Here is a 19,554-nt window from a genome sequence, read left to right on the forward strand (position 1 = left end):
TTTACTGTCATGCATATTTAGTTCTCTTAATAACCAGCTATTCTTTCCATATGCTGCTTATTTAATTTGAAAGTCTGAATCTCGACAAAGGAGAAACATAGCTTTTATGTGCTTTCTAGCTGCCTTCTTTCTTTTTTCTTTTTTTTTTTACTTTATTTTTTTGTTAATTTAAATCACACTTAGTTTGGTGTAGGACTCAACAAAGAATCATTCAAATCTGAAAGCTCATTAAGCAGCCTTTTCATGATATTGTACTTGAGAATGAAAATTATCATTAATAGTATTTTCTTTTTTTTACACCTACATTGTTATGCCTGCAATGATTCATTCTATTTAGGTTATTTATTTGTCTTCTTGGCCCAGTATATATTTTTCTACGGTGTGTTCCATGTCTCCCTGGTTTTGTACTGATGATTCTTAAAAACTGGTGTCTCCAGGTGTGTGCTGATTTTCTAGGGCTCTCTCCAGCTGTAGGCTATGGCCATACAGTAAGCCTCTCATTTGCTCTGTTCTCAGGGAACTTGATGCTGCTGCGTGTCCTGCCTGCTCTGTACGAGAAGCAACCGCAGCCAATAAACCTCCATCTGAGGGAGCTGGTGGCACTGATGGCTAAGCTGGATCAAGCCGAACAACACCACCTCCTCAGGCTCCTCCAGATCGTGGCTAGGAAAAAAGAACTTGGGGTAAAACCGTGTTTGGAATATCTTGCTGCTAAATACTGCACCTCCTTTTGGAGGAGTTTATTTGTTTCAGATGACTTGGCAAGGTCTGTCTGCTCACTGCTCTCTGAACAGTGAGGAGTCCCGTAACATGCATGACAGTGCTTTCCTACATTAATTCCCCGTGAATTCTTTAATTTCATTCCAAATTCTCCATCTAATCATAAAGAGAACATAACAATGACTCTGCTGGACCAAAAAGTTTGTGTTAGACCAGAACTGTTTTCAACGTTTTTGGCTCTTCCTCTGTCAGCTGAGTATGAATTCCCATAACTATGTTTCTGTTAGAATTCATGAACTGTATTAAATTACGTATCAAGGAAAATTAAAATGAGTTAGGAATTGATTAGAAGTGAGCTGGAGATTAATTATCTAAGGCAAAATATACCATGCTTTGGAAATTGCATGTCATTGACAGCACCCAGTGCATTAGAACAAGGCACAAAACTACCTGCTTTGTGAATTTATGAAATTCATAAAATTTTTGGAAAAGAAGAATCAACAGTAGTTAGTATCTTTCCCCAGGTAGCCAAGGAAACTTTATTGTAATACACAGTCCCAGATGAAATAGAGCTCCTTTCAGAAGCAAGGCACTTGTCAGCTGGAGGAGGCTGGGGTGCACCTCTGGCTATTGCAGGGCTCCACACTGGAGCTGACACATCGGAAGTTGTTTTGTATTCTCATTATTACTATTATCATTTATTGCTACTAACAATTTATTCAGCCACCTACCTGCAGTATTTTGCCACAGCGACAGGTATCAACTTGCTAAAACTGATAATCCTCAAAAAATGACAGAAGAATCGGTTACTTTGTGCCCCGTTTCTGTGTTGAAATGTCTTTTGCACAGATGCAACAGTTTCTTTGAATCAGAGGTGTATTACTGTACACATGTGTTTATGTGAAAAATAATCATTTGGTAGATAATTGTATACACTGCATCCTGTTCGTAAGACGATTTTAAGGACTACACCCTCAGCCTCTTGAAAATTGTGTTGTTACCAAGAAATGACAACTTGCCTACAGCATTTTTTTGTGCAATGAGGATCTTGCCTCTTATTTTTTCCTCTGTTCCAGCCATTAACCTTGTCACGTTTTTTAGTTTCCGGTAGAAACCAAAAAATTCTGCTAGTACTTTAATTTACTGTATCATTGGGGAAGGCTAAGTCCTATGTTGTTTTAATCAATAAAGTATAGGACAGGCCCAGAGCAAGGGAAATATTTGGTGAGGGGTTTTTTTTGTCTTTTTTAACGATTGGGCATTTCCTTACTTATATATGCATAACTGCAATGTTTCAAGGCTGCAGCTTACCCTTATTCCATATGTTGAGCTGAACTTTGATTGACCTTAGCAATAGCTCTGTGCAAAGGTCAGCAAGGGTGGAAAACTATTTTACTAAATCAAAGTCTAGTGTTTTATTTTTATTGCTCCGATGTACAGTACCTCTTTTGGTTATATGTGTTCATAATTAAAAATGTATTCAAAATTTGTTTCTGTCTGATTTTTTTAATAGGTGCTGAAAGAGTGTATGCCATTTCTATTTGGACACTTGAAAGACCCTAACCATAGTGACATTATTCTAAACATACTTATAGAAATATCCACCTATGAACCAACAGCCTTAGCCACTTTTCTTCCAATGCTGAAGGAAATTGGTGAGAGTTTGCCAAGTTTGATTGGGCAAACAGCAAAGATCTTTGGCGCTGTTGGACATGTTGATGAGGTAAGTTTAAAACCAAAAGAAGTTGGTTGGTTGGTTTGGGGCTTGGGTTGTTTGGGGTTGTTCTTTTCTAAATCTTGTATAAAGTAATACACCTAAGTATTCCTTTCTTCATGAGTAACCAGACTGCCCTACCAGAACATGTTCCTGGTCCTAAGACCACGATAGGTCTAGACTGTAATACCAGTATGGCTAGGAGAGCAAGTACCACAAAAATCAGCTGTGGTATTTTAGTGACTGAGACTGTCTTTCAATCTTCTAACCAAGGAACTGTCGAGTAGTAAAGGGTCCCTGCAGAAATGGGGTTCAGGTTAGCGGGAAAGAAAGAAACTTTGTAGAAGAGCTTAATGAACATGAAAAAGATGAATACTTAAATTCTCATAACTGTAAAGATAAATATCTAAATAATTATTATTATTATTATTATTATTATTATTAAACTGTGTATCTCTATGCATGTATATGTTCTAAAGCAGGTAACTGTCATTATTGCAGGGGCTTAGCTAAGCTACGTTGCAATGTACCTATATGTGAAATGAAAGGCAGAGAAGAGGAAAAAAGTATTTTGCACACCCTTTGTATGATATCATATTTTAGATGCATATAGCCTTCAGGAATGTTGTAATCATGCAGTGAAATATGAACTTCCTTGTATAGTGTAATCCAGATATTTTGGCTTTGTAGCCATAGTTAATTGGATACTTCTGACAAATGTCTTTATAATGAAAATGCTCAGTGGTGATGCTGGGCTCAAGCCTCATCACAGGAACATCTTCACAGTTAACTTGGTTTGGGATCTGATCCAATGGGAACATTATGCCTAAAAAGGACTTACACTGACAAGCTCCTAAAAAATTATGGGAGTTTCATGGCAGCATAATTAATCTGCACTGAAGTTTTTGCTTTAGTCGTAAGTGTGCAGTCTGGATGTTGGAGCGATGTTCACCTAATCCAGGTGCCATCAACAGACTCAAAGACAGTGTGTACAGAAACCATCGGGTAGTTCTCAGGTCCCAAAGCCCTCTAACCTCCCCAAAATACCAGCTCCGGTGAGCAGCCCGAAAATCCCTGCGTCCTCAGCAGTGACGGATGCTGATCACAAAGATGCGATGTTAGCCCTGTCTAGCTGGTACTAGGAAATGCCTTAGACGCCGACGAGACCCATCTTACCCCACTGCTGTCCCCAGCTCCTAAAAACACAGCCTGGAGGAGGTTGCTACCACAAGCTTGTAAACTACCTGATTCCTCATGACCTTGGGTGTCCTGAGGACACCAAACTGGTTAGACTTACTTATGACACATCATGATTTTTAATGAGATTTTATTTTCATTCCCAAGTATGAGCTTATGTGTCTTTCACCACTGTTAACAGACATTTTCCTTCCACTTCAAATCACAGTTCTGTAAAGGCAAAAATAATGTTCTGCTGAACTCAAAGAGTTTCTGGTAAATAATTCAAATTTTTATGGCTGTGACAAAACGCGATTATATAGCAGAAAATGAATGGTATGTAATAAATCTAAGCTTTTGCTGAAGTGTGGCACTGATGCCTGCCATACAGTAACCTGGATAATTTATTTCAGCAAAGAGCTGAATCCCGCAGTTTCCGTGTCCTTTCAGTGATCCTTGAGGCAAAACTTGCACTAAGTCTACTGGAGTTTGTCTGCATAAAGGCTAGAGATTTCACTGCAGCTTTTGCCTTTCTGAATCAGACCTTGGGGTTGTCCTTCCTTTGACTCTGCTGGAGGCTGATTTGGAGGGAGGAGGGGAGAAAAGTGACATTGTTTTGCTGTGCGGGGAAAAATCCTCCACATATTCATCTTCTGTCTTTAAGATGACAGTTCTTCTATTTACTTGTTTAGATACAGATAACAATGTGCTCTCATCAATGATAGTGGTAATCAGAGAATGTCCAGAGAGAGTTTTCTCTCCTGAGAAAATAGTTTCTTTTGGCCCCTAACCAAAGTTAGTCCCTTAAATCTCGGGATTGGGGGGGTTAGGCAACTTGGAGCATATCGCCTACCCTGGTGTAGGCAAGTCCAGCAAACCCATCGTAAGGCATCAGGGTGCGTTATGCCCTGTTAGGTGTTGCTGAAGGTAAAACAAGACCCGTGAGAAATGCAGGGAAGTTAAAGGGGAAATTTTCCTTTGCACACCCATTTTAATAATTCAGAATTGTCTCAGTAATACTTTTAGATGAGACAGTTGCACTAACTTAAATGGCTATTGTGGAGCAGGGGAGCCTGGCGTGAGGCAGGGAGAAGCCGCGTGGGGCAGGAGCAGAGCGTCAGGGGGCAGCCCCTCGGCAGTCGTGTTCGCTGGCACGGAAGGATGTTACGCAAGTCGTCTTTCACTCGTTGCAACAAGTCCAATCCTTTCTGCTTTGGCATTCAGTTATGAGTGTGTATTGGCTGGGCGATGGGTGTCTGATCGCGGTGGGTACAGCACAGGAAGACACTACACTTGCTGTTTCTGCTGATCCTGAGCTTTATATTAATTTATCTTGTAAGAATCAAAACCAGATTTGGCTTGGCTTTGTAAATCTTATTTCGGGGGGGGGATGAAGTCAAAATCACATTGAAGACTGAGCCAAATGAAGTTTGTTGTTCTCTCCTTGTTTACTTACATAACCCCAGCAAAATTTACCTTTATAAGAACTGCAGCTGACCACATTTAGTTCTGCGTTTAGTACTTAAAAGTCAACATCTCCTAGAAGCCTTACAGCTTATAACTAGCTAATCCTCAAACGAGCACAGCTGGGATCAGAATTTAAGGGTTTAATTTGGATTCTGTATTTTAGCGTGTTGGACCAGCTCTTCCCATGTGAGTGTCTCTGAGGCCCCTTTTCTGCTGTGTTCTGCTACTTAAAAGGGACTGAATTTATTTTGCCTTTTGTTGTTGTTATTCTTTTATACCAATACCAAGAAAAAGCAAGGAACCAACTGCACATGTTGTATTTCATATATTGTTGGAAATTATAGGCTATAGTAAAGTTTACAAAGAAATAATTTGCAAAACATTTTCTCCTTATGTTTTTTAATCTGTTGGTTTGCATGGATACACGTAGCTACCAAGTGTTACACGCGCAGCCTGGGCAAGCCTGCATTGCATAATTGATGTCCAATCTCTCTTGTAAGTGTCAAGTAACTGGCATTATGTCCTGTGTCGTATGTCTTATTTTTCTAAGAAGCTGCAAGCTGCTGACTTAGCAGCAGACTGCATTCCAGCCCGCTCTGCCGCCACCAGCACTGTGTGTTTGCAGAGATGGCACGCTTTTAATTTGTTTGTAGTGGTCTCTGTTTCAGTGACATCCGGGAGACCTTTCAGTAGATACTCAAAAACATTAATAAAAGCAACACGCAAAGGGTGGCAGGGGTGAACTTTCCAATGTGAGGCGAATGGCTCCTCTCTTGTTTTCTAAAAGATATATGAATTATGGAAGATCTGCCCTGAATGAAATGTGTAAGTAGTTACCAGTGCTCCGGTGACTTGATTTTGTTTCTGCAGTCACCTTTGAGCCGTATCAGTCCACCAGGCTCCTGACATCAGTGTCAGGCTTGCACAGCGCTGTCACCTGGACACGGGTGACACTGCCTTTCCTTGGCCATGAGCAGTACGTCTGTGTCACTGGTGTTCTCAAAGGGCTTGGGTGTGCTTCTGGCAGTGCCACGCTACCAGTTCAGTTATTCCTTCTGGTATAAATGGTGCAGAAAGAGCCTTAAAACGTGCTTGGGTGATGGCTGGGCATTGCATGCTGGAGCCAAGGCGAGTCACACTTTTGGGTGCAAAACGTATGCTAGAGTTGCTGGCGGGCCTTAAAGTTTCCCATTTTCTCCTTGTGGAATACTTTTGTTTTGTGGGTTTTTTGTGATGTGGGATGCAGTCTGCTGCCCCACATCACCTGGGCATTTTCACATAGCAATTTCCCTCTTCCTTCACAGACGTTATAACTGATAGTCTTTCTACTTGCGAGTTTTGTCTCTTTACCCTAAGGATTTTTTATTTTATTTCAGGGAACTTGAGTGCTTTGTGGCCCACAGTTTTGTGGGGGTACGAGAAGCTACTTTGGCAGGACATTCGTTGGTCTACAATTGCCTGGGGTTGCATCAGACCAGACGTTGACCAAAAGGTCCTTGTGGCTCTTGTGTGTTTAGTAACACAGTGGATCTCTCATAGTCCTCCTTTTCCCTTGTAAAGGTTTTGTTTGCTTTACTCAGGCAGTTTCTTGTGCAGATTTTACCCTCACCCTATTGTGAGCCGAGAGACGGGTCGTGTCTCTGGATGCTCCCATGCAGATCAGGCTTCTTGAAAGGAAAAAAAAATGCCGTGGATTTCTCTGATGTATGGGGCATCACTCACTGCAATGCAGACAATCAGCCTGCGACAAAATCCGCAGAAACACATCTGGCATCATAAAAGCTGGACAGATCTTAAAGGCTCAGTATATAACAATGAGTGCACCCACACGAAAGAATTAAAATAATACTCTGACCTATAAGCATAACTGCTAAGTTACAAGCGTCACTGCAGCCAGTTTATTTAGATTAGGTCCAAGTAGAAACATGCAGGCAGCAAAATGGTCCCTGCAGACACGTGCACTGCTGATGGTCTCGTCTCGCAGCCCACCGTGGCAATGCCTTCCTGAAAACCTCTGCTGTCAGGTCTCCCCCTCTTCCTTTTCCTGTAACGGAGCCGTGTTACAGATGGGCTGCTAGTTCTTACTTATAGATGTGAATCAGCATCAGCATCCCTTTCCCAGCCAAGCAAAACAAGTGGGAAATGAAACGACAATGGTAGTGTTGGAATTTTAGTAATCGATATTTTATTTCACTGGGAGGTTTACTTGGGGAAAAGAGGTGGCAAGGATCGAGGCTTGGCCCTTTACTATATAGATTGCAGATATGAGCAGAAAATCCTTTCTGCTGGCTTCTAGAAGCAACCTCTTGTGCTTTCACTGAACTGCTCTCTCCACCTTGGCAGTTCAGACAGACCCCTGGAGAGATGAGAGGTTTGGCTGAAAAGAGATCCCTTTATTTAAAGGTTGCCCCCTTGTTTATACACACCGTTTCTGTTGATGTCAGTGACAGTCTCATGGGTGAAGTTGAAATCAGAACTTGTCCCTTAACGATAAATTTGTGCAAAGCTAAACACCATCTTGGGGCATAGGTCAATCAAAGATTTTAATGATCTTTTTTCCTCAATAACTGTATGTTTTGAACCAACTGGAATTCAGAGTTGCTTCTGAAAGCCTCGTGATCTCTTTTTTGTAGTCTCCTGAGCCTGATTTTAAGGTAAAGCCAAATACCGTGCCACACCTCATTGTTGTATTTTAGATCTTCACTTACTGGCAGATGTAATGCCATAAAATGCAAGGGATGCTTATGAAAAAATACGTAAATACATAAAATAAGCATTGTTAGAATAACAATGGGTTACGTACAACCAAATAGGCTTTCTGAAAATTTTTGGATAAAAATTGTGGCAGGGATAATGACTGCTTTCATGTTGAGCTATTTTGCTGTAATTTTGTTTTGTATAACAGTTACATATTATATTACTCAGTAGAGTTTATTGTTCTTTTACCTCACTCCAGGCGAGTAGCAGCATTTCAGCATGGCTGGAGACACTCCAGCTGGATCAAAGTGACATGAAAATGGTCAAAATTTCTCTTCCAGTTACGTCTGCTGCACAGTTTGTTTAGGAAACAAAAATGTGTTTTAAATGTTAATTGAGCCTGTGTTTATCTCTTGGAGGGAGGATCGTCTTCCAAATAAACTAGTGAATATGTACCAAAAAGTCAACCTCTTTCAAGCCATTGAGAAAAAAAGCTCATTCCATCATACCATCCAGCCCATCTGAGGATGTAGCTGTAGCTTTTCCCCATATGGCTGAAGGGAAGCAATTTGTCTGATATGCTTTTCTCATTTATCTCTGTCATGGCATGGTGTAGCAGATCCTCTTTTGTTTGAAATAAGTTGACTTTTTCTTCAAAAAATCTCTTGCTTGTGATGCTCGGGCCATGTTCTGCCAAAGTCTCCCGTGTATTTTTATGGCCCAGCTGTATTTGGAATCAAACTTTCAGCAATTTTTTCTCCCCTGTTACGAGGTCTCAGAAGAGAAGAGGTAATAATGTTATTGTCCTGCAGTGTTTGGAGTATGTGCATGGCATGTGACTTCCCCTTCTTTTCTGCTAACCCTTGGGAAGAAGAGAATTTTTCATTTTTGCCTTTGTTTGCATTTCAGCACAGGGTCTAAAAGCAAAATATCTCCCAATTTCTGTAACAATCTGCTGAGTACCAAGTGGGTTTCACTGAGTGGAGCCATCCCCAGTTACCCCAGTGGAGGATCTGATACGAACTCCTGAGTTAACTGCTGCTTTCTCTGCTGCTTTTCCCACTTAGATATTTTTAGGACTGTGGAACCTAATACGCTTAGGACAATTATAACAAAACAGAGGAACCCTAACACGTTTCTTCACCTTTGGGGTTTCTGTTTTAGTATGTGAATTTGTACACGTACATACAGAAATAGCTGGAACTGGAATTGTGTGCCCTTGCCAAGCAGAGATGATAAAGTATCTTTGCTAGAAAATATTTGCATGTTTAATATTATGATCTGAAACAGCCCCTTTAATCCTAATTTGTGGGGGATGTGATCTCGCTGATATATTGGCAAGATCACATCCCCCTGAAAAATTGGCTAGCAAAACTTTGGCTACAGAGGGCATATCAGACTTCAGTGCATTGGCAGTGATTGATACAGCTGCCAGACGGTGCCTTATCACATGTGATGAGATCTTAAAACAAAATCTCATTTTAAACTTCTCTTTGTTGCAGTGTTAGTCATGGGTCTAATCTGAGTGTTGCTCCTAAATGAATTGCTATGAAAGGAGAGAACCCCGGTGATTTACGAGGTGCTTTAATCTCTTGCCATTAGTGAGAAGAGATGCTGATAAGTCCCCCCGCTCCTGCCCACTGCACCTTGCTCCTCTGCCGACGCTGAGCCAGAAGAGTCCTGCTCGGTCTGGGTAGCATCGGTGATGACAGGCTCTTAGGTGACACTGCTAAATATAGCAAATCAGCAACACCCAACAGGTCCAGAAAGGAAGTTGTGATTGGGAAATATTTTATGGTCTGAAAAATAGATCTTCACTCCTGGCAAAGCATTTGTAACAGCTAATGGCATACGCAGAATTCACTGCAATTTCCTGGTGACCATTGATTATTTGCAGCTATGGAGCGGAGAGTAACATGGACAAAGCAAAAATCTGGACATTAGCCCGTTAATACAATGAGGCTGTAACGAAGACACAAAACCGCAATCGGTCATGGGTCATGCAGTGCCACAAACCAGTGCAGACCTGAGCTGCAGGGTTTGTTGAGCTGAGGTCTGCCGGCAGGTTTGTTTGTGTCCATGCTAATGCCTCTGCGAGTTCAATGTGCAACAGGTGGGGTACAGACACGAGGAAAAAGACCCTGGAGGAGAAGACCCTGTGAACTGGAGCAGCATGCGTGAGCACTTGGCCCCTTACAAGAGAGTTTGCCTGCCACAAACAGCACAGGATAAAGCAAAAAAAGGGCACAGAAACTGGGTACAGGGAGGTGAAGTAGCTTGGCCAGGCTCATAAGACTCCTCAAAGATGAAAGGGGAGCTAGGTCTGCTGCTGATGCTCTGATCACTGAGCCAGGCTGATCTACTACCCTAGAGCAAAGCAGGGCCCTTCAAAGAGGCTTTAGGGACTCTGACTTTAGGTTTGAGGAGGAGACAAGGTGTACTGAAGTTAGGCTGGGTTAGGTAATACCAAGAGGTAGAAATGCAATGTCAATAGTACACAAAAATCAACTCTGCATTTGATGCAGTTGCCTTTTTGTTAGTTATCATGGGGTAGCCACTACTCCCCAATGACAATGCTTTAATCAGCAGCGTGCACACAAACCTCCCTTGCACAAGCAAGCAATAAATTAATTTGTTTAAAATTGTTCTTGCCTCCTCGTGTTGTCTAGGAGCGAGCCAGAATATGCTTGATGTATTTGGTGAACCAGCTGGCCAACATGGAGCACTCGTTTCACCATATTCTTTTGCTGGAAATTAAGAGTCTCACTGACACCTTCTCAGGCATCTTGGGCACCCAGAGCAGAGATATCTACCGCATGAGCAACAGTTTCACTGCCATAGCCAAACTCCTCATCCGACAGCTAGAGAATGACAACACGTCAGGAGCCAGGTAAAGCTAGTTTTTGTATGATAAAGCCACAGGTATCTCCGTGGCTGTGTGAGGCTGTATAAACTTATATTAAATATATTCAAGTTGGGATGAATGAACAATCAGCTGAAAGTAAGATGTACTACAGTTCCTGTAAGTTGCTACGTTGCCATTTTCATATTGATCTTGATATCCCTCGTGTACTGTTCCAGTATATACTTACTCAGCCATTGGGTTGTGTTATTTATAGGGTCAGGTAAGCATACAAAATAGTTTACAGGCACCTGATGGGCAGCATCCCTACTTGTAGAAGTATCTCGAGGTATGCATTTCAAATGCAAGCATAAGGATGATTGACACTAAGGCAGAAATCTGTAATAAAGAGTGACAGTAAGAGATGTAGGTGCACTGCAGACACCAGCTTCATGCTACCAGGCAGAATGACCTCTGAACATCATACAACAGAAATTGCGTCATTTGACACTGAAGAATAAAGCAGCTGTTCAGGTTTTAGCACTTAAAGAATAGGAAGAAAGCCGTGTCTCAGATAAGTAGACTAAGGCAATCTAAAAAGCTTCAGTTAAAAATAAATCCGTGAAGTCAGGCTACACAATTATCATTGAGTTTATTCTAGAAGATAACCACTGAAGCTGATGAGAGCAATGACTGGCGTAGCTCTGATAAAGGTTTGCTAAAAAAAGTCTGAAAAAAATTTCTCAAGCTTGTACAAAAAGATGTTCTGCTCGCTCAGCTTCTTTTAAATGTGTATCCTAAGGTTAAAGCATTGGGAGCATTGCTGCGTTCATCACTGTAAGAATATAAGTGTTATTTAAATATATGGTAGTAGTCACTTTTAATTAGGGAGAGACTTATAATTAGTACTGTGTACACTGAAATAGGTCAAGAGAGCACAAAGGAATAGTGATTCTTTGAAAAAATTTAACACAGATGTCAGAAAACTCATAACCATGAAGGATAGCCTTAGAGACAGACTTGTAGAGTTGGAGCCAAAACATTGAGGTCATTCGAGAAACAATTAATTGGTATCCTGGTGAGAGTTAAAAATGAAAAAGGAGAGGAACCCTGAAATAGTCCCTTATTTTACAACAAGGCTGTAAGAAACATCTGAACTTCACCTGGTGACAGAAACCTCAGCTGAAATCGAGCCCTCAGCACACGTTTTATTAAAAAAATTTTCATTGAAGATAGTGAAAAAGCCTAAGTGAAGATAGCAAAGCGAGCATGAAATGACATACATGTTTTCCAAACTAGTCAAGTTCAACTGTGAAGAAGAGTATGCCACTTAGTGAAGGGGACCAGAAGGATATCATGTACTCTGGGAACTGCAGTGAAGCAGGACAGGAAATGAGGCTTCAGTAACAAAACATAATAATTATTCACACAGCCCATCGTGGTCCCTTGATTTATGGTAGAAAGATTACTTTATTTGCTAAAATGTTGTGATATTCCTATTCCTTATTCCTTTCTGTGCTTAACATCTATCTCTAGAGCTGATAAAAACCGGTACAAAACAAGAAAAGATTTTCATTAAAATGTTCTTGCTGTGTTTCCCCATTTCTCTCTAAAATTCCCCTTTGTTAAGGACTTGCTTTGCTGAGGAGTAGAAGCTTTATCTGTGTGAGTGTGGTTACAGATGCGAAATACTGTCTGGGTGGAGAGTCTGGGGGAGGAGAAGGGAGGAAATGATAATATTTTTCAGTGGATTTTTCAGAAAGCATCCTTATTTTCCTTCAGGAGAAAAACTGTACTAATTTTACTGAGCATGAAAGGAAAAGGCTTTGGTTGTTTGCTTAAGTTGCTTTTGCTTCTGAGTGACAAGTTTGAACGCAGCCATGTGTATGAGGGAATGAAAATGTAACTGCTGTCTTTGGAATATGAAAGCTACTGTGGGGTCAGAGGGCCAGACTTTGAAGAGTAATATGTAGGGGCAGATGATGGAAAATGAACCCACCTTATCCTAGGGCTGCAGTGGAGCAGCTCAGAGTTTATTCTGGTCTAAGGAAAGGCAGAGTTTGGCCTTAAGTCTGCAGTGGAAGGAACTTAAAATAGACATTCCTCCACGCTATTTGTTTTGTTGTTACCAGTTTTTAACATTTCTGTGGATAAATTGCTGCTTTTATGAGACAAGACAGTCCCTGTGATGCAGCTGTGCTCACCACAAGGCGGGTGTGAGTGTAGCCAGAAGTGATGGGAAGGAAAACCTGTTCCTCATGCTCCTGGGTAAAGAATTGTGTCCCGGGACGTGTCTGCTGCAGTGGGGTCTGCCCTGCATACAGCTGTCTTGAGCCAGTGGCAGGGCCTGGACCCTTTCAAACAAACCTTTCTGAAATTACTTCTTATTCTCTGACTGCTGCTTGATTTTTTTTTTTTTTTATTTTATCACACACCCACAATCCTCTGTGACCCTGGTTGCTTGCAGCAGCCACCATCTTGTGATCTCAACGTGGCTATAAGAGATCACAGTGAAACACTGACTTTTCACAATTATGCTTTTTAGGTACTTGGTTTTACATTTCAGGCCTGTATCAAGCGAAGTGTCAGCTAAATAGAACAAGAACAAGTATGGCGCAACAATTAAGGCTGAAATGAGAGTTCTCTGCCGATTTAAGCAGAGTTTATTCTGACTTGTACTAGCGTTAAGTGGGACCAGTTCAGACATTGACATGGAAATACCCTCCTAGCCCCAGAGTTGCTGCAGTTACTGAACAGCAGTGTGTTTTAAAGAGCTGCAATCCAGAGTATTTATGCTGTGAAAGAAAAACAGGATTTTAAAATGTGTGGCTGGATTATAACCATTCCTTCCAGAATCATGTGTTTACATAAGAAGAAACTGATTTCTTTAGAGCGATGGCTGGCTTGGAGTTGTTTGACACAGGAAATTTTACATGCAGTTAGTAGAGAGTATAATTAAAACCATGCGATGCTCTGTTGCCCCATACTGTCACAAAATTACAAGTTATTCAGTCTCAGAGGTGCTTTTTAAGAACACATACAGAGTTTTAATGAACTGATCCAACCTAGAAGTATAGCATGGTCAATCAAAAGAAGGCAAGAAAGGAAAGAAAGAAAGAAAAATTAATGACCCTTCCAAGCCCTTGTTCTGGGTAAGAACTGAGCATAACAGGCTATACTAGTGCTACTCATTTTAGTGTAGTGGCTGGATGAAATGATCTTTTCTCCTTAAAGCAGAGGATAGGTCTAGCACATGGCATCATTGAGCATTCCTTTACCATTCATTTGCCTTTCATTTTCTACAGTATTTGTCCTTCTTTAAATCAACATTTCTAGTGGTGAATAGAGCTGTAATAGCATCTAAGACTTTCCTATGCCAGTAAGGGACTACGGTGTGATTTAATTCGGTGCAGGCACCGAGAAGCATCCGCTCCACTTGCAGCTCCGTGTCCTGCCTGGCCCGCGGGAGCAGCTGCCCTGCAGGCAGGCCAGGCAGCGTGTGCCACTGCCTGCTGCCTTGTGTCTGCTGGCATCAGCAATTAAAACGTTCTGGCCTCCACCATTAGTACCTGTGAGGACAGAGGCTGTGAGCGGCGCTCCGTAGGACATGCTGGAGGGTGCAGCCTCCTGCTCCTGGTGACACCTCAGCCCTGAACGGTACCTGGCTGATGATGTTTCCATGATCGTTCCTAGCAATGTTTGGAAGCTCCTGATGGGCTTCCCAACCACGAGCCAGAGGTTTTGAGATCGCCATCACTATCCACCACTTGCCGCCTTCAAACGTGCATGTCTTGTTTGAGGAGGTGATTATGTCTGTACGTTGACAAACCACAAGGACCCCCACTCGATTCATTTGTGTTGTCTCCATTTGCACAGAGCTGAAGCCCTGGAATCAATCCCATCTCGAGTGTATTTTTAGCAATTTCTATTTGTGTATGCTCTTTTTCCCATTTTAAGCACCTGACTGGTGATGTTGATAATGGTGCTGGTGGCCTGGAGAAATGCTTTTTAAATTACTGTATAACTCTTGACTTGCTGACCTGTGTGTTTAGGTTTCTTTCTACACAGAATTTAAAAGCAGTGAAACGATGAGTAGGATAGCACTATCTTTGCAAGCCAGGTCCTTATGATTTCTTGATAGGTTCGTGCATCCTTTTCCTCTCGAAAACAGCCTGAGCTTTGGGGTAAGCTGATCCTGCTCCAGCAACCTCAGCAATGTACCGAATGCCTCTTGCCAAGATTTCAAACAATAGTTTATTTGACTGTTGCTGGAAGGGGAGGCCAGCAGGAAGGCCTGCCAGGCATCCCATTGGGTGCGGGGCGGAGGCTTCATTGGACGTTTCGCTTGGGGTACGTGATTTTGGCTTCCCGGGAATTGATGCGAGCACAAAGCGGGTACACGTGAGAGCAAGTGTTCCCGCGGGGCATGCCCGGGGCTGAGCGCTCTGCCCCCCGCCCGCAGTGCTTGCAGTTGCTCTGAAATCCTGGGCACCAACAGGGTGAAAACCGAGGTGATGGCTCGAGGAGCACTAGGTGGTGATGAGCCCCGTGTGCACTAACTTACTGCTGCTTTACATACGGCAAACCGGATTAATTAATGTGTTTCTTTAGCAGAAACATTTTCTTGTCTATCCTTCACAAAGCCATCAGAGCTCAACGGGAGAATGCTGGGCAAAAAGGTGCTGTTATAAAAGGCCATTTTTATTTCCAAACATCATCAAGGCTTGCTGGTTTGGGTCTGTCATTCATAAACCCCATCAGTCCATCAATCCCCTCTCTGCAGCCAGAGGGCTTTAAGTGTATTTACGTATGTAACAGACATTTTTCTTAGTGCTTAGTTCCCACAATGGGAGCAGTGTTGAGAGTTATATTGGAGTGACAGCTTTCTAATAAATTAAATCTTGTCCCACATCTCCAGAAAGATTTGTTAGTAAAGGTCATGCCACGGTTCTTTATTACAGAAGAATATTTTTTTTCAAAGTGTTCTGCAGTGTTAATGTATTATGAGATCTTGCCTAAATTAAAAACAAAACAAGACAAAACTTGCCAACTCCCCTGAGAAATATCCTGAACTGCCTTTATCAAAACAAATGAAAAAGTGCATTTAGTGATGCAGTATTCATGGTTGGTTTTTTTTAAACGTGCTTTTTTGTCTCCACAATTGGTAATTTGCAATATTTGGGAGTTTTTAATAGGCTTCCCAACTGTGAGCGTGACTTGTTGAGACTCTGCTGCTTTGAAAGTGCTGTGTTAAAACTCTCATTTGTGTCTTTACATACCCATATTTTACAGATTTAGCTATTCAGATGTTTCTTCATCAGGAAAAAAAGAAAACCCACAAAGAAATGGTCAGAAGGAAACAAGCTTGTTTTAGAGCTGTGGGTAGAGTTTAAAAAGTAAATACTGTCAAATATCCCTTAATTCTCTAAGAGATTTCTGATTGTCTTTGTACTGCCTTCATGATATTTTTGGTCCAGTTACTCCATAGTTGCAGGAGTAAGACGGGAACACGTAAATCTGCAGCAGAAGGCACCTCCCTGAAGAAGAGGGGAAGGAGCAACAGTGCTTTTGCCCCAGTGTGCTGTTGGTCCCCTGGGAAATTCAGTCCTGCTGCTGCTGCATAAAGGGCAAGCAGCACCTTCAAGGGAGAGTACAGATACCCAAGGTTTAGGCTTCTGGCAAATGGCCCAATATTTGGAGGAGCTGAGTCTCGCTGGGAGCTGTGTAGGAACCCAGCAAGCCCCGTTTTCAGAAGCCCTGTTTTGGGGAATCTAGCACTCAGACTGAAAACTTTAATCTAGGAAACGTGGGTTTGGGCACGGAAACGGCTGCACTTGGCGTAGGGCGAGACATCAGTGTGTCTCCCCTTGCCCTGGACCGGGGTGGCGGACCTTTCATCCTGGGACCCTTCTGCAGAGGGTTTCTGCTGTGCCCGAGGGCTTTGGCCGGCAGTGATTACTGCCCCTGCAGCAGCACAGCTGGGCCTCCAGTGAAGACAACGTTTTTCACTGGTCAGAGGATATTTTAATGGCTAGAAAGCAGGTTTTTACCAGCAGTATATCTGACAGCAGATTTCTTTTTGTCCTTTAAGATTAATAGCTTCCCTTCAATTTATTTTAAATTTAAAGTTGACTTTGAATTTTGCATTAAAAGGTTACATATTCAAAGACTAACATAATGATAAATTTAAAATAAAGCGGCTTGTCCTGCAGTCCTACAAGTTCATTTTAACTCTTCATTTCTCATTTTCTTTTGCTGAACTTCAGTCACGTTGCTTGGAACTTTTCCTGAGCCTGTTTCTGTCCATGTGCTGAGTTTTAAAAGATACTTTTCTTACTTGGAGTACAATAATTTGGTAGGAACTGCATGTACTTTTGTCAGACCTTTAAAACCACAGATTTCTATAAACTCTGCAATTAGCTTGACTTTTGGTTTACAAAAATAATGTAATAAGTCGCTGTTTAGCAAGCCTGAGAGAATGGTTTAAGTTCAGTTGAAAACCTTTTTGCTATGGGACTATCAGGGAAAGAGTTGGATTTTGCTTATGCAGATATAGCACATGCAGTTTCTAATCCAGTGTTGTCAGAGATGTTCAATGTTTCTGATCCATCTGATGGAGACATTGATCTAGAATATGTTTCTGCAAATGATTAATCAACCTCTAAGAGAATCTCTGCTGAAACATAATTATTTTACCAGATACATAATACAGGTCACAGGCAGAAATGCACCATCAGCATCAGTATGAACACAATGTACCAGGGTTAAATCTCTGCTTTTTGCTTCCTTAGGATGGAAAATGATACTGGAACAGAATCCCCTGTACCACTGGATGATTTAAAATCTGTTATAAATGGAAATGAAGAAGATGAAAAGCTTCAAGTTAAAATACAGGCTTTTGAAGAGAAAATAAATGTCGACAACAGTACTCCTGGCTCAGTGCGGAGATACAGTTTAGGCCAGGTTTCTAAAGAAGAAAGGAAGGATATGAGATTTAACAGGTATGGCCCTGTAAAATGTGTGAGTGGTTTTCATGAATATCAGTTTTGTAATAAACCTTTATCCAAACATTGAGAATTTGGTCTGCTTGCATGATACCTGTGGGCATCATAAGTCTAATTTTAACCAAGTCTCGTATCCATGAATTCAAGGGCTGGATAAAATCTTTCTAGATTATTTATTTAATCTCTTCTGTGCCCTAAACCAGCACAAGGGATAGGAAAATATTTGCATGCAGATATTACGAGAAAGGAAGATACAGAGACCTTCCTGAGGTATTATTGCTAATACGTATCAAATGTTGGAATCAAATTGTGCCCATGCGCTGTGTGAGATGAGTGCGACTCTCCCAGGTGAGATAAGGGCTCAGACAGCAATGTGCACCCGCGGTCTCCTTAGGCTGCCTGTGCACTGCAGCTTCACAGCAGAGGTTTTCTCTTCCTGCTCCAGTATTTGCCCTTTCAGTCACTTCACTTCTACCCTTCTTACTCTTACAGAGGCTGAACTTCATCCTCAGCATATAGGTACAGGGCAATGAAGAGCTGGAGGCTGAGTCTTGGTTCAGTTAAATGGCTGCTGGATGGCATTTTTATGATGTGATCAATAAAGCATATACTTCAGTCCTGGGGTTTTAAGTTTCTTGCAGATAGATTGACTAGCTCCCTCCATGTCATGCAGATGTTGTGATATATGGATATTATTTAGTTTCATTTGCTTATTAAAGCTGTGGCTTGAGTTTTGCTTTTGAAATGCATATTTACCACAAGATACTTGCCTCTGGCTAAATGAGCCCCACACCCAGCTCTCTGAACTATCTGCATAGAGGTAACTCGGAAGAGCACGTGTTCGCGTGATTTTTTTTGTCTTACCTCTATTCCAAAACATTTTTTCTCTCCTTAATCACCTTCCAGGTCCAAAAGCCTCGCTTTGCATGCAGTCCGCACGAAGGGGGTAAACTCAGAGAGTGGACAGGACGAGGAGAATGGGGAGATAACTGCTGGTATCTCCTTCACCGAGATCTACATTAGCCAAGAAAATGACAAATTGCCTTTTAGTGTTGATACTGAAGCAATGCAACTGGGAAATTCTTTGGTTTCACACCAAAGTATCGATTACACGGAATCAGCAAATTTGCCAGAGTCTACTAAAGAAAAGGCCCTCGAAGGAAGCGCAGAGGCAGTGACAAGACCTGTGGAATACCAGGACAAGCTCTACTTGCACTTGAAGGAAAACCTGGGTAAAGTGAAAGCATATGTCACAGAGATGGGGAGGAAAATTCCTATCCCCGATCAATGTGTTATTGAAGGTAAGAGGTCTGAGCCTTTCCAATTGTAAGAACTTTACACTGAAAGTCCTCCCAGGGTTCAAGCAAATGGGTAGCAAAGATCCTCTAGCACAGAGCTCACGGATGGGGAGGAACATTAGTTTAATAAAACAATGTCATTCACAAATTGCAGTGTTTTGAAATCTTCCAGGGCTGCTGTTCTTTCCTTCAGGGGTATAGTGCAACCCTCACCTACCCCAGACTCCCATGAAGGTTAACATGAGGATTGCCTTTTGGCTATCATAGAGAATGAACCCCGAGCTCTCTGGAAAAGGGCAGGACCTGTCACACTGAGCTGAATTGCCATGGCTGTTGGCTACGGCTGGCAATACCTCTGGGCACATCTGCAGGGCGGGCAGGCAAGGGGAATGTCACCCAGCTCCGGGCTGTAGGTTACGGAGCTGTGTTAACAGTCGTGGAGCGTCGAGTGCAACGGAGTGCACGTGCCATGGGTCAGACTTGGCCACGCAGGCGTGTGGGTAAGCACGTGCCAATACTTAAGCCGCCTTCTTGGCCTGCTGGGTTGGTCTAGAGCAGATCTGTGTCTCCTTCCTCATTATCATGATATTATTAAATCAGGTGACTTACAAGATACCCCAGAAATGAAGCGGGTCA

At 42.1% G+C, this 19,554-nt stretch overlaps 1 protein-coding gene across 3 annotated transcripts in view; it reads left to right on the forward strand.

Moving 5' to 3' along the window:
• Positions 1–19,554, forward strand: part of VEPH1 (ventricular zone expressed PH domain containing 1) — a 99,649-nt gene that overhangs the window by 37,805 nt on the left and 42,290 nt on the right. For all 3 annotated transcript variants that reach the window (XM_052804088.1, XM_052804087.1, XM_052804089.1), the window contains 5 exons: positions 517–683; positions 2,234–2,443; positions 10,444–10,664; positions 17,408–17,617; positions 18,527–18,921. In XM_052804088.1, coding sequence (XP_052660048.1) covers positions 517–683; positions 2,234–2,443; positions 10,444–10,664; positions 17,408–17,617; positions 18,527–18,921 — 1,203 coding nt within the window. The remainder of the gene's footprint in view (positions 1–516; positions 684–2,233; positions 2,444–10,443; positions 10,665–17,407; positions 17,618–18,526; positions 18,922–19,554) is intronic.

Source organism: Harpia harpyja, chromosome 12, assembly GCF_026419915.1.
Source record: "Harpia harpyja isolate bHarHar1 chromosome 12, bHarHar1 primary haplotype, whole genome shotgun sequence".
NCBI lineage: Eukaryota > Metazoa > Chordata > Aves > Accipitriformes > Accipitridae > Harpia > Harpia harpyja.